At 38.5% G+C, this 27,774-nt stretch overlaps 1 protein-coding gene and 1 long non-coding RNA gene across 2 annotated transcripts in view; one reads left to right on the forward strand and one right to left on the reverse strand.

Annotated features, from left to right (window-relative positions):
- RRP15 (ribosomal RNA processing 15 homolog) overlaps positions 1–19,824 on the reverse strand; it is a 43,461-nt gene extending 23,637 nt beyond the window's left edge. Inside the window, exons 1-4 of the mRNA XM_024739219.1 lie at positions 19,447–19,824; positions 7,030–7,304; positions 4,519–4,616; positions 1,938–2,139 (exon numbers count right to left, since the gene is read on the reverse strand). Coding sequence (XP_024594987.1) covers positions 1,938–2,139; positions 4,519–4,616; positions 7,030–7,304; positions 19,447–19,654 — 783 coding nt within the window. The 5' untranslated portion in view covers positions 19,655–19,824. The remainder of the gene's footprint in view (positions 1–1,937; positions 2,140–4,518; positions 4,617–7,029; positions 7,305–19,446) is intronic.
- Positions 19,825–20,008: 184 nt separating this feature from the next.
- LOC112395803 (uncharacterized) overlaps positions 20,009–27,774 on the forward strand; it is a 41,793-nt gene continuing 34,027 nt past the window's right edge. Inside the window, exons 1-2 of the long non-coding RNA XR_003002453.1 lie at positions 20,009–20,108; positions 20,488–20,552. This is a non-coding gene — a long non-coding RNA (uncharacterized LOC112395803). The remainder of the gene's footprint in view (positions 20,109–20,487; positions 20,553–27,774) is intronic.

The following is a 27,774-nucleotide window of genomic DNA, read 5'->3' on the forward strand; positions in this document are numbered from 1 at the left end:
AGTGGTGCTAGGATAAGGTGAAATAAGAGAAAAAGCTGAAATCTTATTCTCTACTTAATTAACGTTCTCCTTTATCCAGTCCATTAATACATGACTCATTTCCGAATGGTGTTTTGGCACACCAAACCGATTCCCACCTTGGCCTTCCCTCCTTCTCCTCAATTGCCTTAAAAGTCCACCTATTTCAAGTAACCTACATAGACTTAACTGTTCTATGTCCTAAATGAATAATATAGGTTACTTTGAAATTCTCCCCACAGATGGGAATAGCCACTTAATTTATAGTCTATTGTACATAGTATAATTGATGATAATAGTCTAGACATACTAATTGAGAATTTGTATGTTGTCATGTTAATCTTATTTACTTGAGATCATGTGTCTGTCTGAATTGTAAGCCTTTAAAAGATACAAGGATAACACCTGGTACAAATAGGTACTTTACGTTTTTCCATAAGTATAAGATCAAAATGAAAACAAACATTTTTAAAAGAAAAAAATGTGCCAGGGTAGCACTTGTGTGGGATAGGTAGTTCTAGAAACAAATTACTTTTAAAGCAAAGCCACTTTGGTTTAAATCTCAAGGAATTTTTGACCTTGGCTCAGACTAATACCATGCCTGTGATCACTCAAGTAGAAAAAAAGAAGGTCAAGGGCAAAAGAGCAAATGGTAACAAAGAAAATGCAATAATTCCACTGAAAAGAACCCTTCATGTATTTTCATAACTCATGAAAAAACTAATCCCAAAGCAAAAACAAATGCTTCTATTAAAACTTACTTTGAAACCAATGAGGAAAAGGGAAAAAAAGTCTTTCCTTTTCCATTGCCCCATTAGCTCTTTCTCATCCAATGCTGCTGGATCTTTCTCCAGTTCTTACAGTAAAGTATCATTACATCACAAGTGAGAACAGAACACAGCCTGATAAGACTTTTTAACTAAAAAGTACAAATCCCCATGCACAGTATTCATGTGTTCATAATTACTTCTGACAAACACTTTAAAAAGGCAGCACCAGTGAGCACCACATTTACATAAATATACAAAATTTGAGTCCTTTGATATTCAAGAGATCAGCAAAGTATAAACAGCTTAGAAAATTTTTGTCAAAATTAGGTAAAATGGCCACTTAATCAAGAAACTTGAAAAATACTTCAACACTAGGCTAGCATGAAATTCCTAAATGCTCTTCTTGCCAGAGTTCCTATTGTCTTCCCAAAATACAAACAAAAAACTTACGAAAGCAACTCTAGTTTCCTGATTGAAGTACTCTTTGTTGGCCATAGAAACCAAGTCATCAAACGCAACGATGTACTTTGCTTTAATTAAAAAAAAAAACACAGCCCTTCTGAGAGTAAAGCACATTTCAGAACCTTTCACCTGGTACAGTAAAAAGAAAGCTAGTGGGGTTCATAGGTCAAAAGGCTGGAGAAGCAGAGATTCATGCCAAAGATCATGAAAAGTATTTATGTTCTTCATCTCCCAAACAGCCAAGTATCATCAAAGCTGCCTCAGCACAAGGATGAATTCTCACCATATTTCCCAAAGCTCCAATTCTTCATTTTAGATGTTACACACCATCACAATTACCGCTGTGGGTAACAATCTCAATTGAAGCTGTATCCCTCACTTAGTCTTCTACAAAATGCACAAAACGCAGGATTTCAGATAGGAGAGAGACTGCTCTGTCTCTAAAAAATTTACCTGAATCTACTGGTTCCTGAGTTCTAACATCTACAACTGGCAACTTCCATACTGAATAAGTCATCATGAAATTTAAGAATACAAACTTTTAAATTAGGCTGTGGGCATGTAGACATTTTAATAAAATCTGAAAAAAAAAAAAAAAACCAACCCTATAATTTTATAGTATGCTTTTTCACCTCAAAACTCTAAGAGCTGACATCTGATGCACTGAATCCTATCTAACGGTCTTACCTGTTTGGCTTTCGAGTTCTTCCCAGTCAAACTTTTCTCATTTGTGCTTCCATCCATCCCTCTGAGAACACTGATGAAATCTTTCTTGGAAACAGTTGATATCAGCTTAGCACGCTTTCTAATAGAGCCTCCAGCTTCTTTAACTTTTTCATCAACGTTCTTCTGATGCTTTTGAACAGCATTAAATAATTGCACCACACCCCTATAGAACATAAATGACCAGAGCAATGTAGTTAAGTAACAATTACACTAGAACACAAACTCTGAGGACAGAAACAATGTATTTTCACTGCTCAGAAAAGAGGCACTAATTTAACAGGCACTCAAGTGAAAAGCGCTGAACAAATCTGAAAAGTGAACATACATTTCAATGAATGAATATAAACTTCTGAATAGAGAATAAATATATGTGGATTGATTTGTGATTTTTTTTCAGCTTTAGTCTTTCTAAATCAACTTTTGTACAACTAGTACTAAGAATCAGAACTAAGATGTTTTAACACAAACATCTACTTCTCAAAATATAAAGGCTTTACAGTGTAAATGGAATGAGCACAGCCTTTATTTACAGTTAGCTGTCTAATCAGCTGATGCTAGGAAGGATTTTCTGGATCTCAATTTCATCTGTAAATGGGAAAAACAATACTCAAGAAGCTTAAAAAGTATTCGGCTATGTTACCTGCAACTCTTATAAGACTAATTTAAAAAAATATTTTTGAAGTACTTTGTGCTATAGTTAAACTCACCGAAAGATAAACTCTGAAGATTAAGAACTGTCATGTCCATTACAGTAGCCACGAGCCACACGTAGCTAGCGAACACACAAAATATGGCCAGTATGAACTGCAATGTGCTCCAAGTTTAAAATACACACTGGATTTTGAAGACTCAGTATGAAAAAGAGAATTTTAAAATCTCTTTAATAATTGTTTTATATTGATTACATGCTGAAATAATAATTTGACTATATTGAGTTAAATGTATTATTTAAATTAATTTCACCTCTTTCTTTATACTTTTTTCAATGTGGCTATAAGAAAATTTTAAATTACACACATGGATCACATTATATTTCTACTGGACAGCAATGATTTAGACCATTAACATCCCTTCCAGCTCTAAAATTCTATAACCTATTAATTTTCCTGCTCTAATCATCACTGGCAGACGCAATCCGCCACAGGCCCTGAGCATCCCTGCACGTTCTTGCTGGGTTCTTCAAGAATGCAAGGCCCCGACTGCTCTTTACCCAGGCCATTTCTCAGGGTTGTGTTTGCAGTACGCAACCTTGAAAGATGAGGTAACGTCTCCCCCCGGACAAAGAGCAGGCTTGTTACCATTCACCATAAAAGCAACAGACTCCCAGGTACAGAGTTCCTCTCCTGTAACACAACCCACCACAGGCACAGGCATCCATCTAGGGCACCTGCACTGCCCCCGTGGGACACAGGGAACCAGTGGGAACGTGAAGCTCTGGCTACTGCTTTTGCCGTGAGTAACAAAGTCCTTTGTCTCTGGCCCACAAGCCTCTTGTCTCCTGCCAGCATCGAAGAAACTTTACCAAGCTGGCTTATTTGTTTATAAGGAGGGTAAAATTCCATACCCTTCACAGCAGGGCTGGGACCAAAGTGAGGAGAGTGAGATGCCCAGGGTATAAAATTTAAGGAGGCACTTATTCTCTGGCACTAATCCTGCACTCTTCTAAGCTCTGCACGGGTATTAATTATTTAATTCTCTGAGAAATCCTATAGGGTAGGTATAATATTCTCTCCTTTTTCTAAGGAAAAATAAACTGAGACAGAGAGAAAGTAAGTAAATGCCCAGGGACAGGTCAGCAGTCTGGCTCTACTGCTCCCTCTCTTACCCATGCAGCCTCACTGTCTTACTGTACAACACCCAGATGGACTGTTGTAGGCAAACAGGACATTTAAGGGAATTCCACTAAATGTAATTGCTATATTCTTTAAGCAGCAACCCAACCGTTACCTCCACCGTGGAGCCTGCTGCAACTCCCCTACAGTCTCCCATCACATGCTCCTAACACATCAGACGTACCTTTATTTACAAAGAGACTAGAACTCCTATACGTAAGTGGGCAAAGACCATGCAGCAGCCACCAGATTCTATTTATCTTTGAACACAGAGGGCAACAAATGAATGTTTGGTGCCAATGATAAAAAAAAAAATGCTGAGTGAAGGGACAGCACGAAGCTGCTACAATGTACAATTTGTGACGTCATACAGTGCAAACTAACAAAGATAATCATCTAGTGCCGTAATTTAAGACAAGCACCCTAAGAGAAAGGCAGGAAGAGGTCTGATTATACGGTTCTTGTGACTATAAAATACATGACGCGGAAGAGGCTCACACCAAATATCCACTTAGCACGTTACATTCTTGCCTCACGAGACCTCCAAAATCTGCGGTTGAATCCAGTATTCAATAGGCAGAGGCTCAGAGGCTCAGACATAAATCACTTGGCTCTGAGAAGGCAGACCTTAAGAATCAACGCTAGTCCGAAATGGATCACTCCACAGCTTTAGAGTACTTATTTTTTAAAGGGCAAGAACACTGTCTTACCTCGTTGCAATTCTCTGAAGATTTCTCTCTGTTTCTTTGTCTTTGACAACATCTGGCTTTACTCTGCACATCATTTCCCATTCCCGCTTCTTATCAAGCTGTGTTATAAATATTGTTATGTGAAAGAATATTAGGCATTTTTGAAAGTGCAGCATACTTTGATATGATACTCTGTGAAAGGACAAAGGTAATAAATCATTCTGGCTTAGTTTGTCACAGGGACTTTCAAAAACCCACACTTTCAGGGGTTCGGCTCAGGGAGCCTGTGGTTAGCACTCCGAGTGTCATGTGAGAGGCACCAAGTGAGCTGACGGCAGGCTCTCTGACAGCAGGGGCCTGGAGAGCCGCCAGCCGGGCAGGACAAGGCAGGGTGTGCGCAGCCCCGTTCCCGCCCTGCCATCACCAGATCCTCGGAGGGGAGCATCAGCGAGGCTCCAAACTACCCTCTTCCGTAACCACAGGTTTAAATACCGTTTCTCTTTATTTTTAGAAACTGACTTCCTCAGCAGTCAGAACTATTAAGAATTTGTATCAGCTTTGAAAAGAATAGCGTCATATCCAGATATACCCTGTTTATACAGTGACTATTTTTCTTTTCTCTTATGGCACATCTGACCAATATCCTTGCCAAATATAGCATATCAGTCACAAACTACAACAAATTGATTCTTTGCTATAATGCAGAAATAGAAAGGGATCAGGAGATAAGGAAATCTCAAAGACAACACAATCTAATTCAAAACTGTTTTCCAGGGGTATCCTGGTCTCAGGTACCTGATTTGATACACGGCTTCTCCAGGTCCCCTCCTCAGGCCAACCTATCACCAATATCAAATATACTGAAATGATGAACTAATCACCAAGAAGCTGATGAACATCAAAACCAGTAAGAATCAGTGGAAAAAAAGTCTCCTTTTATCTTTTCCTTTTCTCCATTCATTTAATCTCTCATTTTGTATTAATAAAAACATCTGATCACGGTAAAACCAAATCTTTGCTCTTGGTATCAAGATTACTCTGATTCCTTTTTAAAGGAGTAGATTCTTCCCCAAATCATGTAATTTATTTTAACTATCATGAAATTCATTATCAGACTATGCCAGAAATTAAAAAATCTTACTTTTAAAACAGTTGATTCTTAATTTTCTATTGTACCCAGGGGATAACAGGCATGCAGGATCCCAAAATATTTTTTAACTTTGAAATGTACTTTTATACTTATGATTAGAAATAAGTAGCTAATATTCTGGAAACCAGTAATATTTAACATAAAAAAAACGATAATTTACATAGACTCTACCCAGAAATATACACTCAGAGTGTTTGTGGCTGCTGTGTTGTGTTTCTGGTATCCACACGAGTGCTTTCATGCATTATGTGGACAGTACCATCTCTAGCACTCAAAGCTTTGGCCTAGAGCAGAGTTACAGACTCGTTTCTGTTGGCTTCAAAATGCTGTTCTCTCACTGGAACATGAGGACTACAGGTAATTAAGGATTAAAGCCTCTTCTAGCTTTTGCCAGATAGAAAACAAAGATTCAAATTTTCAGTTGAAAAGCTATCAGTAAGATTTAGAGATAAAACTGATCTTAAATAAAGTACAATGAGAATATCGAATTAATAAAAGAGCACGTTGTTTCTAAGAGCAACACTTGAAAAGTTCCATCTTTATATAGCCTCTTACAGAGAGCCAACCAGTATTAGGAACAAAGAAAACATTCATCTTGAAACAAGATAAGGGGATGGTGAACTTAAAAGGAAATAAATGCCATTGAAATCTATTTTTCTTTCATTTTTACCTATAACATAACTCTTGGAAATGAGTACTTTTATATTGTCAGTACGATTGTAGAAAGTTACTTTTCTCTCATTAAAAAATAATACCTATTTCAGTAACCAAATATTTTTAGACATAGAAATACCTCATCAGGGGATATCTCCTCTGTAATACACAACAGCAAACTTTTGTCCAACTTTTGGCCTTTCCCTTTCATTAGTAGGCGGCACTAGTCTAACTTCTTCCACCAGTGGTTTAACAAAAGGTACCAGGAACTCAAGTTTATCCAACAGTGAAACAGTTTGTTTTCAGAACTGCAACCAACCCCTGACAATGACATCATCAAAGAGTTATACCATAAAACAGATTTTGAGCAAAAAGTAACTAACATGATTCTATTAGTTCAGAATTAATAAAGTTAGTATCTGGACAGCTAAGCTGAATAAGATATTCAAACCCAGGAGTCACTATCACATGTATAACTACTTGATTTTGAAAGGATCCATTTCCTTGGCGTTTACATTTCTATTGCTTTGCTTAGATGAACAAAAAGTGAACATGCTTAACAGAATGATTCAGACTAGATTTCTGAACACAACCTTGGTTATGCACCCTCACATAAAACGCAAGTTACCAACTGTAATGTTAGCTGGACAAACACTGCAGGGAACAATCTGGTGCAGATAAGAACTAGACTAGACAACCTAATCTACAGAACAACTGGTAGGACACACCTGTTTTCTTTTCTCTAGTCTCTCTTGCTTTAACTTCTCTTTTTCCTTTTCCAGCTCCTTGTTTTTGACCAGAATGGTGGGTTTACTTTTAGGAGTCTTCTTGTTAAGGATTTTAGCCATGGCATCTGCCCAGCCCACATTAGTTCCAACACTAGCTTCTACAGCATTTTCACTGCCATCGTCACAGGGCTCAGCTTCATCCTCATTGTCAGCTTCTACTGCTTCTTCACCAGAGGAAAAGCGATCCTTTTCTGATCCACAGCTTCCTACAGAACCTAAGAGTAGAAACAAATTAAACTTTAAAACCAGAGGCAGACCTTGGCAAGGCCATGGTAAGACCCCGGGGGCCCTTCCTAAGGCTAACGGTTCTCCATCAGTCTCCATTCTTGCAAGAGGAGACTTTTCCAAGTCCCACAGCTGCAGTAATAGCGGAGAATGGCAGGACCCTCCATCCTACTGCCATCCTCCCCCAGAGACCTGGCCCAGCCATGTGGACGGGGAGGCCACAGTGGCTTCAGCACCCAGGACCCAGGGAGTAGAAAAAAATCTAACAGCCCCACCACGTCTTGTCATCAAGGTGGTGACAGACGCTGACACGGTGCCAGTGCAGAGTGTGTTCAAATCCCCAGGCTTTGTGTCATTAAACTACTTGAAGAGACTAATGAAGGTTACTTTAAAAACAAATAACAACAAAAACTTTAATCTGTCAAGAAAATGGTCTAGTGATCCCATGGCACAGAGAAGTCAGATTAAGTTCTCTGAGGGCTTTGGCCCAGATGTTTAAAATTCTGAATTTGTGTGCAGAAATATCTAAAAACCAACTTCCTTTTATAGAATCTACATATGACATTAATCAATTGGGGTGTTTTAACATTTCTGAAAAATAATCTAATGAAGTGATACGTGCCCAGGGTTTGACTGCACTGCTGGGTGACTGAGTGAAAATACCAAGTTCTGGGTTGAGGATACAAATTCGTATACTGTTGAATTTTCTCATGCGGAACCACCAAAGCAAGCATATACAGGTTACCAGCAAACTATGTCATCATGTAAGATTCAAATGGCTGGGATCAGAGGAGTGGCCTAAACAACAATCCAGTTGGTGACCTTACTCAAAAATCAACTTGCCAAGAAGCTCTGGGTACTTTTAAGTTTTGCAGCCTACCTCAAATTCTGAAGCTCACTGTACTTTAACAACAAGAACACAAGCCCCAGCACAGTGTGTGGGTAACTATATGATCCAGAGCCTTCTAAAGAGCTTCTGCTTTGCTCTTCAGAAACCTATGGAACTATTAGGAAATACTTCAAAAGTAGTTTTATATCAGCTTACGGCTACGATCAAAGTGAAAGGAACTGAATGTGTAGTCAGCTCTTCAATTCTGAGTGATCCTCCCTAAACTCTTGACTTTAAGCCATGAATTAAGAGAACTGCTGAAAAGACGTGACTTTTAGCTAGTCATCATTATATTTGCTTTTTGGTATTACTTTTGCATAAACCTTTTTTTTTTTTTTTCCGCCACGGGCCTCTCACTGTTGTGGCCTCTCCTGTTGCGGAGCACAGGCTCCGGACGCGCAGGCTCAGTGGCCATGCCTCACAGGCCCAGCCGCTCCGCGGCATGTGGGATCTTCCCGGACCGGGGCACGAACCCGTGTCCCCTGCATCGGCAGGCGGGCTCTCAACAACTGCGCCACCAGGGAAGCCCCAATACCTTTATTTTTTAATTGTTGAGAATTCATGAAATAAAAGGATGGAAAACTAAACATTTAACATATTGAAACTAAACTTGTAACATATTAGAAAAAAGCAAATAAAAATATATAAAACATTTTATACACATATAAAAATGAGCCTCAAGCATAGGAGTAAAAAATGAAGTATCTTTGGGCTTCCCTGGTGGCGCAGTGGTTGAGAGTCTGCCTGCCGATGCAGGGGACACGGGTTCGTGCCAACAGAACAATACATAAACTAGAGTTGAACACAGAGAGCAAAATAATACTTTATATTTTTAAAAAGCATGATCTTAAAACATAAAGTATGTTAATGGTATCAAAAAATATTAAAGGAAATGATAAAGCAAGAATCACTAATAATTCTACTGCCTTAATGTGCTGCATATTTCTTAATAAAGAGAAAGAATTTTTTTAAAGAGAAATTAATTTGCCACATATTTAATTTGAAGCTTCCTCTGTATCCTGTACGCTGGGCAAATTTAAGAAATCTGAGAAGATGACTAGGATTTGATATGCAAATCTAAGGTGATATAAGAAATCTTACTGCCTGCAATATAAGAAAAAGTATCTAAATTTTGCCAAACAAAAGCTGAAAGCACTATCGTTCAATGAAGATCTGAGTTACTGCTATATACCAGATTCCAGAGTCACATTATTTTTCCCCCAGAAGCATCTCCTAAGATCAGTGTTCCCTGGGAAGTGGGTTGAGGAACAAAGTTTGGAGAACATATTTAGCTGAAAAACATATATGTTAATATCGCATATGTTTATTCCTCAGTCAGCATCACTAGACAGGCACGAATAACAAAATAAACAATTCTTTGAAAAGTACTTCTTCTAAGTAAGCATTTATCCAAATGTAAAGAGGCACAACAGCTTAAAAGTTTGTGTCAATGAAGAATCTCTGAGTGATTAAAAGCAGAAGTCTTTACTAGCTCCTGGTAAAATGTCAAAACTACAACACTGACATCTAGTGTTTTGTCCTGATGAATTCACACACAAATTGCAGCGAATTTCAGTTTCACCTACACTGTAAAGGCAGCCAAAGGCTTTATGGTTGTGTAAGCCACTCCAATTTCTCCATTTCTAAACCCTGGCTATTTTTCTTTGGTGTGTTTCTTATCCAGCCTGACTACCACAACATGCATGTGTGATGGACACAATAAATCCATGACGTTTTATAACACCATTTCATACCACCTGCACTTACCCCACCAATTAAAAAAAAAAATTCCAGAATAATTTATTGAAGTCATAATTTTTATTTTATTATTTTTTTAAGAAGCTCTAGCTCAGAAGTTTTTAGTCACGCATTCACTGCCGATGGAAATGATGATATTTTATATAAATTTAAAATGCCACTGTAATGAGGTCTTCCAGCATACTAAAAAACAGGATTTACTTCTAGGATACCAAAGATAATCACTATGCAAATCAGAAGATAGAACTGGTCCTTAAAAATTTACTGGAGGACGAGATTTTTTGAATTGACCATGAACTGATATTTAAAAGAAGTTAAGTGGATGTAGATAAGCAAAAAATTCCTTTGAAGTCGTGTGTGTTATTTTAAACATTAACTCTAATTCTGCATTCTATTTTAAAAATCTGGAAATTAAGGAAGGGCTACAAAGAATGCTTATTGGAAGTAATAACTCAAGGTTCCAACAGAACTTTCTGCATTCATGGAAATGTTCTATTATCAGAGCTGCCCACTAGCCACCAGCCACAAGAGCCTACTGAGTACTTCAAATGTGGCTAGTACAGCTGAGTTACTGAATTTTTAACTTTATTTAATTTTAATTATTTTAAATTTAAAGTGACTAGTGGCTATCATATTGGACAGGGCAGGGTTAGACCTCTGAGATAATGAGGTAGACACAGGCATTTCTCCATCTCTTGCTGCCTTTTCCCCAAACTTCCATCAGCCTTTCAAACTTGCCATCTGTCCCTGATCCCAGATATATGGTTAGCTGCTGGCAGAAAAGTGAGCTATTCACCTTAGCCTTTGGGATAAAGTTTTTAAAGAAGACTCGCAGTCCTTCAATATTTACCAAGAATCGTGAATGAAGACGAAGGAAGGCGAAAATGAAAAATCAAATTCTCCTCGAAGAAGCCAAATGTTTAGTAGGATATATAAATTAGTTAAAACCGATTGTAAAATTTGGTTTTACAATCTGTAAAATTTGTAAGTGTTCTTCTAAAAGAAAAACAATGAAGAAAAGGGTGATTGTTTAGGGGTATCTTTTACAAAGATGATTTCAAGTTGTTTCTTAAAAGTAAAGCAAGAGTTTGAATGACAAGAGAAAGAAAAAGGCCAAAGAAACAAGTTTCTACAATGAGGCCAACTGAAAGAGGCAGGGGGCAAGATCACTGAATCTAGAACCAAAAACATCCTAGATTTGAGTCAATGCTCTGCATTAAAATTAAAATTATTACTGTAATCATCATTATTATTGACATTCCAGGCAGAAGAAACCAGCATGTCCAAAAGCATGGGAATGTTGAAGAAGGTAAGATATTTATGAAATAACAAGAAGTTCACACTGGCTGAAACTGGAGATTTGGGGATTGGACGGTAAGAATTGGGTATGAAAAGCTGGTTGGTTTACATAAATAAGCTGGCCTGATTTATCATCCAAGAAATAAAATATACATCAAGCCCCAAGTTCTGCACTATAGGTGTGTACTTCCAGTAAGTGGCCAAACTGCTAGTGCTTTTTTCTCTTACCACCTACCTCAAGTCCTTACTTTTAAAAAAGTTTCTCTATTGGATTAAGAAGGTTGTTCTTTTAAAATACAAATATCATCTGGGAGCATTAAGGCTATTGGTTAACCTTGATATTACTTTATACCTTTAGAATTTACTCTAAATCAAACAGAACTCTCATAAAAATTTGACTGAGATCAGCTAGCAGTGGCTGAAGAGTAAAGACACAGATCAGGCTGCCTGATTCAATCTTATCTCCAGACAGAAATCTATGTGACTTTTCTGAAGGTTTTTATGTTCTCAACCTTAATTTCCTTGTCTGTACAAATGGCAATAAAATAGTATCTACTTTATCCGGTTTTGTGATAATTAAATGAGTTAATATATACAAAGTTCTTGAAGAATGCCTAGCCCATAGTAAATGTTTACATGTCAATTACACACCACACACAGGACACAAACAACGTGGCTGTGGAGAAGAGGGGAACAAAGAAGAAATAACTCTGGTGGCTGGAATCTACAGGACATGTGAGGTGCTGAATGGGAAGCTTTAGATGATCAGTTACAGCACAGGGGTTAAGAGCTCAGATTACAAAATTAGGCAGACTTGGCGCTATGTCCTGTTTCCATTTCTTCCTACCAGTGTAATCTTGGGCAGGTTACCTAATCCCTGTGTCTCTGTAAAATGGGAATAAAAACAGTACCTACCTCACTGGGTTGTTATGATGATTAAATAACACATGAAAAGCAGTTAGCACAGCCCTGGCACATAGTAGGCACTAAAGAGATGACAGTAACCAGAAGACAGACAAAGGTACTAAGAACCTGGGAGCCAGAGCAGGGGGGAATCCCAAAAGCTTTAAAAACGATGCCGAAAAACAGCGGGGAAGGGGGAATAAATTTTCCTTCCACTATAATTCTACCCACAGTCTTGGATATCGCCTATAACCCATGCACCAGGCGTTCATGGTGAGAAGCCACCTTTGACTCTATTTCAGAAGTGGTCGATGTCTCCATCCTACAGCTTTCCGAGCACTCTAAAACATGTGTTTAGGGCTAGGTGCTATTTAAAACACTTCTTATGCGTTATCATTTAATCCTCACAACACTCTTTGAGTTGCTATTATTATTCTATTTACAAAGGGAACGGTTCTGAAGCTTAAAAAAATGGCCAAAGTCACAAAGTTAATAAGGTAGGATGATAGGGCTGTTGATTTCTAAGGCACTACAAAGCTTTGAATCAAAGATTCAGCTCAGACTAATGCGTACTGAACTAAGGCAGAAAGTATTCACAAAATAGCTTAATAAAGCTTGAATTAAAAAGGAATTTCTCTCTAGGCCACAGGTAACAGAACAGCCATTGCTTGCGCCCATTCTCATTCTGCCCCTAGCTATGCAGAGCTCTACAAAACTACTGCTCCCCACTCCAGGTTTAAATCATCTGTTCCGATCGATCATGTCATGTGATCTTTCCCGCCCATCAGTACTTAATTTAGAATATTCAAAATTGATACTTGAAAACTTTTTAAAAAAGCATTTACCTCTAAAAAAAAAAAAAAAAAAAAAAAAGGAAGTTACCCCAGGTTTCCATAAAAATAACCAAAAATAAAATGAAAGTTCTACCACAGGACAAACTATCGGATGTCATTACTGTGTGCTATCTGGGCAAGCCAGAGCATACAGAGCCTGGAAGTAGTCTGTTTCCTGAGTCTGTCCTATAAATTGCTAAACCACTCAAGTAGGACTATGATATACTTCATTTCTTAGGCATGTTCCTTTGCTATTTAAGTAACTTAAACGATGAAGGAGGCTATAAGCTACAGTTTGATGAAAAGCCCATTTATCTGCTAGGTTATTACATCTTGAATACTGTTTTGTAGTTTATCAAAAATGAAGGGGTAGCTCCTCGGATCTTCTAAACCGATTGTTATCAAGTCTTGTGTTAGAAGTGTATGGCCACTTTTCAAATATGTAACCAGATAATTCAGAAAAAAATGAAATTACCATTCCTCCCTACTAGTTTATAGGCATATGGACACATTCTGTGAGGGAGGGGTCAATCACTTCATGGCACTGGACCAAGGCTTTTTTCACTTGGGTTGATTCACTGACTACAGAGCTTTTTTTTTTTTTTAATAAAGACTATTAGTTTAAGAAGCAAGTAGGTATTGTGTCTAAACCTCCAACAGTGCATAAATTCCATAAATCTGAGTAGGTCAATGATAACTCAGAGGTAGAGGTTATCATACTCTTCTTTATAATACGTGGTATCATCACCAGTGTTCTCATTTTTTTCACGATTTACTGACTGGGAAGGCTAGGTGTACCTGTGTTTTTTATTTAGACTACAAACTTAAGAGCCAAGTATATATTGTATCTAAACCTCCAACAAGGTATCAATTCAATAAATCTGAGTAGTTCCAGGTTAACTCACTTAGGGGTGGCATCCTCTCCTTTATAATGCTTGACATTTATGTGTTACTCAAACGTTGACTACAGCATTTTACCTTTCAAATACCTCTGATTCGTGATCATCCGCAATTTTACTATGACCAGATTTCAAACCCTACTGAAGAGTATTACAATTTACCAAAACTTCAGCCTGAATCATTTTGCTATCATTCAAGTTTATATTACATACAACTTCTGTTAATTTTTAACTTCAGCTAAAAATACCTGGTACATGAGAAAAGAGTGTAAAAATCACATTAAGAGAGTTTTCCAATTTATAATAAATGGATATTGAGTACTACACCATGTTTCAGGATTTATGTCAAGTTCTGAGACACAGCTGTAACCAAAGCTTTCAAGGTCTCTCCCCACTGAACTAGGAAACTTCTGCAAAGTCTGACAAATAATACTTAAGAGGTTTACACTCATAAAAGCACAATTTTCTACCTTTCTTAAACAATGTGTCAAAAAAAATTAAAGCCAGAAGATAAAAAATAAAGTTAAAACAACACATGGGTTATACCTGTGTGTTTTCTATGGACTTTAAGTAGCATCTTGCTAAAGGAAGTTGCTTTCAAATGTTGATATAAGGCACATCCCTATCAATTTTTATGAACCAATTAAAATTCAAAGATAAGTCTCTAGTCTCTAATTCAATTTCCTAATAAAATGAGCTGGTACACTTTAATAATAAGTCTATAATTTGCTGATTCCTCATGTGTCTGCAGTCAGCTTCAATCGCCTGCCTTTATAATCTCTCAGAATCCATTCTCTATAAATTTTTGATAACTTAATAGTTCTGCCAAGGCCATATGTACACAAATATCTGAACTAGAAAAGCTGTTTCCATGGTTCACTTTTTTCCAGAAATACCTGACTTCACAAGGGGAAAAAAATCAACTTCTTATATTAAATAGCAAATTCTGAGTTAAACCAAAGGAAAACGTCCCATCCAAAGGACCTACATTACTGAATTTATTAAATAAAAGGCCCTTTATTATTTATGTCTATTGAAGAGACACATTCTAAATCCTGAAAGAAACAGCAGAGGGAGACAACTAAGTAGAAATCTAAAGGACACAGAGAAGCTGGTTATGAGAAAGTGAAGAAAAAATAGCAGCTACTAGGACAGCATAAGCATGGCTAGGAGGGAGGAGAGCAAATGTGTTCACGGAACGAGGAGTTCAGAAACTGTGACACTAGCGAGCTGGGGGGCGACAAGGTGTGAGCCTTGAGGAGTAAGCAGCCCTCAGATCGTGGAGGCTGGGTATGCAGACTACCACCAGTTCACAATGATATAGTCCATCCTCCTCATTCACTGGCTTCTGTATTTGGGAAAATGAAATTATGAATTCAGCCTTGCAAATATATATATATATTTTAACATCTTTATTGGGGTATAATTGCTTTACAATGGTGTGTTAGTTTCTGCTTTATAACAAAGTGAATCAGTTATACATATACATATGTTCCCGTATCTCTTCCTTCTTGCGTCTCCCTCCCTCCCACCCTCCCTATCCTGTCCAGCCTTGCAAATATTGTGAGGTATCTATGGAACAACTAAGCATAGACAACCCATAGCTGTCAAAATCACTATTATTAATCCTGAATTTTACCAAAAATACATGACTAAATGATTAGATTATGGAGTAAGAAGGACAGAATTAAGAGACAACATCCTGCAACTATGGACTGAACAGTTTTCCATTGGGAGGCACAATGGAAACAGTATTTCCAAGCCTCTGTCTCCGCATCTGTAAAACAGAAACGCCATCAGCTACCTTGCAGGTTTACCAGAGGAAATTCTCATCTTTTTTCTGGAGAAAGCTCCAGCTTATAAACATCTCGGTTATCAAGGGCTGGAAGGCTTATTGGGTGGTCAAGAGATGGGACTAGCAGTTTTGTTAGATCAGAAAAAATGTCATGATCATTAATCCAAATATTTATCAGTAGGTGCCTTGTGCCAAACATTAAATGCTTTACGTATATGAGCTCATTGAATCTTTGCAAAAATCCTAAGGAGACACTTATCACGTCCATTTTAGGGATGAGGAAACTGAGGCAGGTCACAGTAAATAAGCAGTACAAACACAGGTGCCTCTTATACAACTGAGTAAAAGTGATCATTCATTTCTAGAGATAATACATGGATATTAGGAGAAAAGAAGGAAGGCTGAAATAAGTGAGGAAGGAACGAAGACTACACAGTTAAAAACAGCGGAAGGAATGCTACAGCAATCTGACCACAAAAACACCCCTTAGTGATGGAACCTCCCTGAGTGGAAAAAAAATCTGTCTCAACACCAAGGTTTCCTCATACCCAATCTTTCTTAAGATTCTATGCCCTTGCTCTTTTACTTTCCGGAGAGCTTTTTTTTTTTTTTGATCATCTCTATCCTCCTGGTTCCTCAACCATATCAGCAGAGTCAGGGGTCAGAGTAAAGGCTCTAGAGCAAACTTAGGTAATGGTCGTGTCATTTACCAACTTGTTTATCAGCTTGTGCACTGGGGGAGCAAGATAAAACCTCTCTGTGTCTCAGTTTCTTATAAGTAAAATGAGGATAATAATAACCCTGTCTCACACGGTTGTTGTCAGAATTAAAGTGATACACAGGGAGCTTAGAACAGTACCTAAGCTAATATTATTGTTATTATTACCTAATTCCTCTAACAGTATAGTACACCCAAAATTTATGGTGCTACAAGTTTATTTGGAAGTTGGTTATCTGGAAAATTGAATGCTTTCCTTCTGAAACACAGTTCAAGTGGGGACCGTCTCTCTGTCTCCCCTGTACTTTGCTAGTGCAATCCCTAAAAGAGTTTTGCAATTGCCTGATTGTTCTGGCTCTCTATGGCAGTCACCATACAGTTAGCAGTGATGTTTATAAAGATGTGTCACCCTCTTGCTTAAAAGGTCTCAAGTGCTCTGTACTGCCTACAAATAGAGAATCCTATTTCCTTCATATGGTAAACAAGGTCCTTTACAATCTGGCTTTATCCTCTGTTCCTAGTCTCAGTGACTCCTCTGAAGAGCTAGAGCCATAGCCAACAATTATCTCAACCTAACCAGCCATGTGTTTTAAGAAGCTGCATGCCACTGTGTATGTGCTTTTCCTATGTCTGAGAAAACTGTCCTCTCCACCCCCAGACTTAGAAAACTAAGGCTTCGATGAAATGACACCTTACTTATCCATATTTATTCAGCAAGAAAATGTACTTAGTACCAAAACGTGTAAGGAAGGCCCTATGAAAATAAAGATACATAAGACATCGTTCCAGCACTTGAACTTATATCCAAAAGGAGAGAGACACGTTAAAATAAAATAATAATACAGTACATTGTAAGTAATATGTATAAGATAGAAGGAAGCAACGCCTAGGCTGGGTTCTATGATATGGATTTCTCTGTCTCCATCCTTACCATTTTTAACTGGACCAGGATCATGGTAACTATAACCTTTATAATGAGCTCTTAATAATACTCAATACATTGTATTACAGTCCTGTGTTTAATATCTATCTTCCCGAAGACTATTCTAGGGCAGGAACTTACTCATCCTTTGTATCCTCAACACCCAGAGGGTGACCAGAATACAGAAGAACACAATTGTTCATTGAACTGAATTGAATAATAAGGTCTCTATATTAGCCAAAAGCCTTCTTAACCCAAAATGTAATTGAACTATAATAGCAAGAGAACCCTAGAACCTAATCATATTTACAATAATGCACTGAGAAGTCAGGACAGCTCTAACTTGAAATTATCCAGTACTTGAATAGAGAAATCTACTTTCCACCTAAATCTGTAAGCAATACTGATATTCTGCTCCAAATGCAGTAGTATTTCTTTCTCTGACAACCCCACAGGAACCAGTCTATTGAGTTCAAAAAATATTGGGAGGGCTTCCCTTGGTAGCGCAGTGGTTGAGAGTCCGCCTGCCAATGCAGGGGACACGGGTTCGTGCCCCGTTCCGGGAAGACCCCACATGCCGCGGAGCGGCTGGGCCCGTGAGCCATGGCTGCTGAGCCTGTGCGTCCGGAGCCTGTGCTCCTCAACGGGAGAGGCCACAACAGTGAGAGGTCCGCGTACAGCAAAAAATATATATATATATATTGGGAGGTGTTCCAATCCCTGCTCAATGAATTGTCTGTTTTCCTTAACTCCTTTGGCAGGAGATAAGGATTCCAATTACCTAGGGACTCCAGTAGTATATGAGTTTCTTCTTCTTAGTCCTGGAAGTTGAGGTTTATTCACTTATTTACTTAAATAGCTGCGAAGGATCCACAACACGGCAGGCACTGTCTTAGGCACTGGGTACAGAGCAGTCTCTCCTCTTATGGAACTTACATTCCAGCTGGGAGAGACACACAGCAAATATACAATATGTCAGAGGGTTTGAGAAATGCTGAGGAAAATAAAGCAGGGTAGTAACTCAAAAAGTGAAGGCAGGGAGACACGGAGAAGAGTAGTGGTGTACATTAGATAGGGCGGTCAGGGACGAGTCTCGCAGACAAGGCATTGAATCAGAGACTGAAGGAGTGAGCGAGAGAGAGAGCCATGCAAGCATCTGAAAAGTATTCTAGGCAGTGAAACCAGCAAATGCAGAACCCATGGTGTGAGAGTTATGTTTAATATGTATAACAAACCACAGGATATCAATGTGGCTAGTAAGGGGCAGCGCAGAGGAGCAGATGATGAGAGAGATGCCTGAACTAGATCATACACAGGCTAAGGACTTTGGATGTTATTCTGAGATGGGTAGCCACTGGCTCATCTTGAGCAGATAACTGACATGATCTGAGGTACATTATAAAAGAATAGGTCTGGCTGTTACAAAGCTCTAGACAGTACAAAGGAGCAATCACTGGCAGTAGTAAGTCAGGGGTCGTCTGAGACCCCTTTAACCTAAGAAGCTAGTGCCAAGAACGATGGTAAAGAGTAGAAGCATGGACACATCATGGTTGAAAGCCTTAAAATATATTTCCTTCCTTTCAATAGCAAACGTCTCTGAGAGAGAGAGTTATCAACTGCTACTTTTAGCTACTCTACTTTAACCACCTACTCTTCTTTCATTTACTATCTCATCTCTTAACTCCCCAACAGATGCACGCATCTACCGCACAAGAAAATTCAAGTATACCATCCGTCTTCCTCTTTCGGCCTTTTGCTCCTGGCTCCATATGAGAACTAACTCATTCTTGTAATTCCAAACATCCCCCTTCCTTTCGTCCCTTGCTACTGTAAGCTTCGTTTTGCTGCTATAAAAAGGAGCAGTTTCATCTGTTTTAATTAATTACAGTGACAATAAAAATGTCTAATAAAAGAACTTGGAAGCTTTAACACGCAACAGGGACCCTTCCCTGAACACCACTTTCCCAAGCCTTCTCAAGGAGCCAAAGACGCCCCTTCGCCGTCCTGAGGAGACGAAATTCGGGCGGCTAGCGGCAAATGCGTTCGCATCCCCTGCTTCCCGCAAACTCATGCCGGCCTTTCCTCTGAGCAGCCAAACTCAGCCCTAGTACGTTACCTTCATTATCGGTAGCATCTTTGTCCTTATCTTCCAGCTCCGATGCTGCAGCCGGGGATATCATTTTCATCTTCCCCTTCTTCTTTAGTGAATTTTTCAGCTTTTTCCCCGCACTCACACGTGACTCTCGAACGGCCGCGGCCATGATTCCTAACCGGAAGCGTTCCGTGAGCGTTGCGTCCGGCTGTAACACAAAGGACTTCGGCATCTAGTTCCGGTGATACAAGGTTCCGGGGCGGTGCCATTTAGCCGGGAGTTCTCGGGCTGGAGGCTCACAATATGGATTGGAAAGAGGACTAATTGGTTGTCTTTACGTGCTGTCTGCTCCAGTAAAAAACAATAATAATAATAAAAATCAGTGAATATACGTTCTCGGCCGACTCCTCTGCCAGCTCGCCCTTGTCCTGGTCCGCCGCCCTACTCTGACCCCAACCCGACCCGGTCCACTTTCATTTCCTCCCCACGGCTGTTTCCGTATCTGCTGCCGTATTTCATGTTGGTTTATGGTGTTGGACTAACGTCCGGAACGTGCCTACTAAACGCACTAGAAGGGAGGAAGCGAGGACAATCGCGTGAGGGGTCGAAATCTCGCTCTGATTAACTCCTGAGTGCCTTCCAATTGCAAACCGAATAGAATCTCGCTTTCTTCCTTTGGGTCGCAGGTGGGAAGGGTTCCAGCCCCCACCCCTCCCTCCCACCTAGCTCCGCCCCGCCCGCTCAAGGCGTCAGACCGCAAATCCCTTGTTATTCCAATCCTCTGTTAAAGTTAACAATTCTGTATGTTAAACTTTCCGAATCAAATTACTAAGTTGTTTCCATCTCCTGATTGGCCTTAACTGATACAAAGATCAGTGTTGTGATGGAAATATTATCAGTACCCAAATACTGTCCCCACCAGCCTGCAGCACCGTTAAACCGTTCCTTAAGGTTTAGTCATTTTTAGAAGAGTGGGGGTATTCAGAGTAGAGTTCCTTGTTAAAAATGCAAATATTTATAGGGCGATAACAGATAAAACAATTTCTTCTGGATGATTTGTTGCAGCTTGGCTGATGTGAGTGCATTGAAGAGCTTTGAACTACTGGACATGGAACAGATGAGAAGGAGAGGTAATTGCACGGTGTATCCAGAGCAGGGGGTGCTGGGTCTGCAAGGTCTGCATGCTCTGGAAAGATATTCTGGGTTAAGTAATAATTTTTGGGTTCTCTACAGAGAAAGGAATCTATAAAAGGAGAGTGTAAAAGAAAGAAAATATCTCAGAATCATAGGGAATATCATCAGTGTTGCTATGTGGGAAGGCATAAGAAAGAGGGATGAGGATAGAGAGTTACAAGAAGAGCAGTGCTAGGTCTCTAAACACTAGTGGGACATATTCTCCAAAAGAAGTGATTGTCATCAAATGTGGACTCACAGGAAAAGAAATCATAACTATTTAATTGATTTGTCACCTTAACAAGAGATGTAAAGGAAAACTTAAAAAAAGAAAAAAAAAAGAAATGATGTACTATATTCCTGAAAGACAGGTCAAATTTTCTAAAGCAATTTATTTATTCCAACAAAAGTGCCATTGGAAAGTTTGGGGAGAAGAAAGGAAAAGAGCAAAGTCTTGATAAAATAATTCTAAGGTTCAAAATAAGTAAATGATAATAATATTTTTTAAAAAGAGGAGTCTTGAGACAAGGCTTGCCTGTTCAGATATTAGAATATACTATACATAAAGCTACAATAATTAAAATGTACAGATCAAAAGAAAAAATAAGTGATAATGAAACAAATTCTAGAATATGTAAAAACTTAAAATATTATGCAGGAACTATCAGGAGGAAAAGAGAGAAGAGAAAAATTATTTTAGTAAAATTAACTGCTTAGTGAGAAAAGAAATTAGAGGCTCACATCTTACCCTAAAATTAATTCCAGAATTAAATATGAAATAAATTCAAGGAAAATAAAAGAAGTGAAAGTCTGATTTATTGGATTGTAGAAACAACTTTCCAAGTTTAAAATCAATGGAAGTAATTCTGAAAAAGAGAACAATAGATGTAATTATATAAAAACCAAAAACTGTGTATCTAAGAAAATGACCAAAATATAAAGGTAAATAGAATGTGAATAAGACAGAAAATCGATTTTGAGATGACTACATGAAGAATTCATATGACTTTCACATCTGGTCAAGGTGGAGTAACAGGGAGCAAATTTATCCTCCCACCTGAAACAAAAAATAGACAAAATAAACAGAGCAACATTTTTCAAGAACCAGACATTAGATAATGAAGGATAATGACCAATGAGAGATGGGAAACAAGCTAGGTGATCCCATGATCTCCTCAGCATACTGCTTGGAGAAAGTTTCCAGACCTGGGCACAGAGAGAGGGGAGCGAAGCTGAGCCTGGAAGACTTTTCAAGTTGGAAAGATACAGCTGAGAGTCAGGGAAGACCAAGGCAACTAGAATTAGCAGGATAGAGTACCAGAGAGAAGAGAGACAACTCAGGAGATCTGTGAAGAGGCTCCCTCAGGGATTTAGGTCAGTACTGGTCAACACATACATGTGAGAAACTACCCAAGAACCACCCAAAAGAATTAGAGTCAACAGCTACTTTATGCTCACGTGGGACTGGGAATAGTGCCTATTCCCACCAGCCAGACTGGCAAAATCTCACAACTCACAGGGTATTGGTTAGAGCATCTATTAAAAACTTAAGGGTATGAGATTTTATCTTATTTGCAAGGTAACAAGAAGCCTGCCAAAATTTCATGAATGCTGGTAGAAAACACAAGACTTCTGGGTAAGAGTGGAAGGGCACATTGTTTATTATTCAGAGCAATAGCAGTAGCAAGAGTATCAGCGATTTTTTAGACAATTCTGCGAGCCCCACCGCAGAGTGACTCAAAAAGAGCTAGATAACATTTGCACATGCAATGGGTTGACTTACAGGAGAGGGGCTTGAGCTATTTACAATAGCATCAAAACCCACAAAATACTTAGGGGTAAAAGATGTGAAAGACCTATATGCTGAAGACTACAAAGCATTGCTGAGCCAAAATTAAAGAAGATCCAAATAAATGGAGAGGTCTACCATGTTCATGGATCAGAAGATGCAGCATTATTATCAGTTCTTCCCAAATTGATCTATAGATTCAATGAAATCCCAATCAAAATTCCAACAGACTTTTTTTGTAGAAATTGAAAATCCGATTCTAAAATTCATATGAAAATTCAAAAAACCTAGAATAGCAAAAAAACAAATGAAAACGGACAAAGTTGAAGAGTTAGCACTATATAATTTCAAGACATTATAAGCCTACAGTTATTAAAATGGTATAGTATGGCCATCAAGTAGACAAATAGATCAGCTGAACAAAATAGAAAGTCAGGAAATAAAAGCACACACATATATATATACTTATTTATATACTGATTCTATATATATATATGTATATATATACTGATTTCTATATATATATATATACTGATTCTATATATATATACTGATATATATATAAAGAAGAAAGATCTAAAATCAATAATCTAAGTTTCTACTTTAGGAAACTAGAAGGAGAAAAGCAAATTAAATCAAAGTAAGCAGAAGAAAAGAAATAATAAGCGTTAGAGCAGAAATCAATAAAATTGAAGGGAGGATCTCAATAGAGAAAATCGATGAAACCAAAAGCTGCTTCTTTGAAAAGATCAATAAAATGGATAAGCCTCTAGCCAGGCTAAGAATAAAAGAACTTCAAGAAGTTCAAAAATTACAAATATTAGAAACAAAAGACAGGACATCACTACAGATCGTATGGATGTAAAAAGTATAATAAAGGAGTACTATGAACAACTCTATGTCCACAAATTTGATAACCTAGATTAAATGGACCAATTTCTTAAAAGATACATTTTCCCCAGTTTCACACAAGAAGAAATAGACAATCTGAATAAGGCTGTATCTCTCAAACAAATGGAATAAATAATTAATAACCACCCCAAACAGAAAACACCAGGCCCAACTGCATTCACTGTTAGGGACTGAATTGTGTCCCCAAAGTTCATAAGTTGAAACTCTAACTGCCAATGTGATTATATTTGGAGATAGAGTCTTCAGAGATAACTGAAGTTAAATCAGGGCCTATGGGTGGGCCTCAATCCAACAGGACTGGTGTCATTAAAAGAAGAGGAAAAGATACCAACGATGCATATACACAGAAAAGGTGGCCACTTATAAACCAAAGAGAGAAGCCTCAGGGGAAACCACCCCTGCTGGCACCTTGAAGCCTCTAGAACTGTGAGAAGATAAGCATATGTTATTTAAGCCACCCAGTCCGTGGTGTTTTGCTACAGCAGCCCTAGAAAACTAATACTGCCGCCCTATACATGTCCTTCATTTTAGTAAGATAAATTGGATCATTGTTTAGGTCAGTTTATAATATAATAAGTCAGGTTTTCTGTTCTTTACATCCAAAAAACATTGCACTGTATACACTACATGACCTTGGTCAAGTTGCTTTACCTTCAAAAGCGTAAAGGTGTTTCCGTTTCCTCATATTAAAAATAAGGGAGCTGCACTAAATAAACTCTAAAAATCTTTTCAGCTTACATTTCTATGCCATTATAGAATAAATTTCCAGGTAGACATTGTTTTCCCAAACCATCCCCCCTTCATTCAAAATCTAAGGTTCAAGACTGATATGCAAACTTTTCCTAAGTGATTTAATAGCAGTAATCTAAAATTAATAGTAACAATACCAATGATGATGATGATGATGGTGATAATGTCTGGCTCTGAACTCTGTGTTTTTTTAAAGTAGTAACAGAGTGGAAAGAATATAAAGATGAACATAAATTCTCCTGTGTAGAAAGGTTCTGAACACAGCAAAGTAGAGAAACTTCCTTTGCGGGAAAAGAGGACTCACAGAATTTAGATGCCAATGAGTGTGTGGTTCTGTGTCTCCTCTGGAGATTGACTAGAAATTCCTAGGAATGATCTTTCATGTGTCACCTTAAGGCTTCTGAAATCCATTAAGGAGCAGCTAACTAGATCTCCATTCCCTCTCCAACCAGGTAGCTTTGCTCTCTAAAGGAAAAGTGGAACTACCAACAAAACCCCAGCATTTCAGACTCCTGTTCATACGGCTGTTTCTGCATCTTATCATCTTTATTTTAAGGACACATGTTTCTGAATGCTTTGGAACATCCTTAAAAAGAGGATAGCTTTCCTCTTTATCTTTACTCTCCTCTGGCACTGGACTTCCGCCGGTGATATAATTAAGACCCAGGCAGTGGCCTCATTATTCCTAACCAGACTGAGGCAATGTTTGACTGCCTCTTTAGAAACATCCCTGTAAACAACAAAGGGACAGCTTACATCATCTGGTTGGTGTTAAGCAACGAAGCAGGAGAATACTGGCAAGACTAACAGGCTTTATTTCATTTGAACAAATGACTCTTGGACTCCTGGTCTCAGAGCCTCCCTTAGTGACACAGGTACTATCATGCATCAGGAAGACATAGTCCACCTTGCATAAAACCTTTCCATTAAACACTCACCTCCTTATGGGAATTAACCGTCTCTGAGGCAGTATTCATCAGCCATGGCAAGATTTGCCCTGGATTTTTGAATGATCAAGCAACCAAAAGAGAAAAGTGGGCTACCTCGATCCTTCCAGATTTTCAGATTCTCATTTCTACTAGTACAAAGTGCATCCCGAATTGTATACAAGGAGCTGCCACTTCTTTCTCATGGTGACAGTTGAACCCAATCTGTGTGTCCTTAGTAGACCAGCGATACAGATGGAAGAGGTCTTAAGAGCTCGGCCTTCTTATTTCAACCTTCTGAAATTGAATGGCTTCATCATCCAAGACAAGAGATTATTTGTCCAGTGGTAAGGTCCCAGGGTCCAGCCTTCCTAGACATGCCATCCATTCACTCATTCATTCATCAAATATTTAATGAGCCCTTACTATGTGCCAGGTTCTGTTTTAGGCACTAGGGATTCCTAACAAAACAGACAAAGTCCTTGCTCTTATTGAGGCTTACATTCTATGTGAGTGAGACAACAATAAGTAAATAAAAATAAAATGAATAGCTGCAGATAATAGTGTTAGAAAGGTAATAAAACAGGGTCATGTAATAGAGAATGATTTGGAATAGGGTGATGGCTGGAGTGGGGTACCTTAGATGGAGGTCAGAGAAACTCTAAGGGTGACATTTGAGCTGGGATATGAATGGTGCGACTGAGATGGCCATGTGACAATCTGGGGGAAAATTTTTCAGGAGAAGCCAGGTTCCTTTGAGGAACAAAAGCCAGCATGAATAAAGCATAGTGAGCAGGGGAGGTTGTAGGACATGCTGAGATAAGAGGGTTAAGAAGGGCCAGGTTAAATATGTCCTTGTAGGTCATGGCAAGGACATTCAACTTTGTGCCAAGAGAAATGGGGAGCCATGGTACTGTTTTAAACAGAGTAATAACAGGATCAGAACTCATTTCTCAAAGACCCTTTTAGTTCTGTTGGAGAACTTGTGGGTCAGAGTGTCAATGCACAGACCAGTTAGGAGGCTACTGTAAAATTCTATGTGAGAGATAATGGTGGCTCAGACTGGGGTGGAGATAAATAAAAATTGACATATTAAGGGTATATGTTAGACATGGAAAGAGTTGTTAATGGTTTGGATATAGGATGTGAGAGAAAAAGAATTAGAAATTATGCCTAGATTTTTGATTTAATGGCTAGGTGGATCATGGTGCCATTTGCTGATATGGGGAAGACTGGGAAGAACAGCTTAGTGGGAAAAATCTATTGTTTCTACTTTGACTTATTAGGTGTAAGATCTTAACATCTAAATCAAGATGTTGAATAAGTACTTGGATCTCAAGAGAGAAGCCAGGGATAGAGATACAAGGTATAAAATTTGATAGCATATGACATCATTTTGGTGGGTTTTAACACCCAGGTATTAAAACCTGGAGCAGGTTTTCCAGGCAGAAGAGAAAAAGGAGGCTACAGTCCAGGTGGCAGGAACTCCAATATTTAGAGATGAGTAGACAATGCATGAAAATGGATAGCCAGAAAGTAGAAAGAATTAGGAAATTAAGAAAGCAAGAGAGAGAAGTGTTTCAAAAAGGAGGCAAGCATCATCTTTGTTAAATACTATTGTCAGGCCAAGATAGGTGAGGATAAGATTGTATTCATAGGGTGTTTTCAAAGTAGAAATCTCCACTCTGATCTCATCTATCTTAGAAGTTTGTGAGTGGTCACGGTGGGAACGCCGCACAGGGGAACATTTTCATCATCTCATTCAGGCTGAGAGGGAGGGATGGTGACCCTTCCACAGAGGAGAGCCAATGCTGAGGTTCAGGGAGGCTCAGCCAAATACAAACCACTGTCCTCACACCCCTCCCCCTGCCACACCTCCTCTACTCGCGTAGATTTGCTAAATATATCTATAGTTTCAAAATGGAATTGGTTGTATTGTTTACAACAAAATTAATCAAATTTTACTGTAAGAATTTTGGAAAAGATGCATACAAAGAAAAAAATTTACATTTATGTTTAAATATAATTTGGATCAAAGTTGTATATACTACTTTTCCACTAAATATTATGCCATAAGGATTTTTGTCACCAGATTTTCTGCTGTTTCACTGCACTAACTACCACCAGCACTGAATATGCTTTCCTCTCAGTACCTGGAAGGGATGCTAAGCACAGAGCACTGATGCTGTTACCCTACAGAGTTTTTCGGTGTTTATTTCTTATTGAATTTAGGGGTATTGGTTACACTTGCTGGGTTCAAAATATGGGCTCTGCATGTGGCACAATGCACCACTCAGACCTCAGGCTTCTTTGTCTTAGAAAGCAGGGATTCTGTTTTCTGAATCTCTGATTCACAGATGGGTGATAAGAATCTTGACATTTAGACAATGGAGAGATTTGTCTAGCCTTTCACTCTTGTTCTGAACACTTGCTGCCCAGCTGTGTGAGAAGAACATTTCTATTTTCAGAATGATCCTGGACCTGGGCAGTAAAGGATCCCAATATGCAGTGAGTCTGGAGAGGGAGCTCTCAAGTTGAGAAAGAGATTAGGGATGAATCGCCAAAAGACAACCTCCCCTTTCTTAGCAAGGAAATTTGTCTTTCTGTTGCCTCTCATGGTCATATGAAGTCATGGAGGATTAAAAGAAAGCATGTGATCTTGTGGATTGTTTTTATTTTGTTTCTGTTTTATTTTTTTTATTGAAGTATAGTTGATTTACAGTGTTGTGTTAATTACTGCTGTACAGCAAAGTGATTCAGTTATACATATATATATATATATATATATATATATATATACAT

This window comes from Neophocaena asiaeorientalis, unplaced genomic scaffold (assembly GCF_003031525.2).
Source record: "Neophocaena asiaeorientalis asiaeorientalis breed wild unplaced genomic scaffold, Neophocaena_asiaeorientalis_V1.1 scaffold477, whole genome shotgun sequence".
In the NCBI taxonomy this organism is placed as follows: Eukaryota; Metazoa; Chordata; class Mammalia; order Artiodactyla; family Phocoenidae; genus Neophocaena; species Neophocaena asiaeorientalis.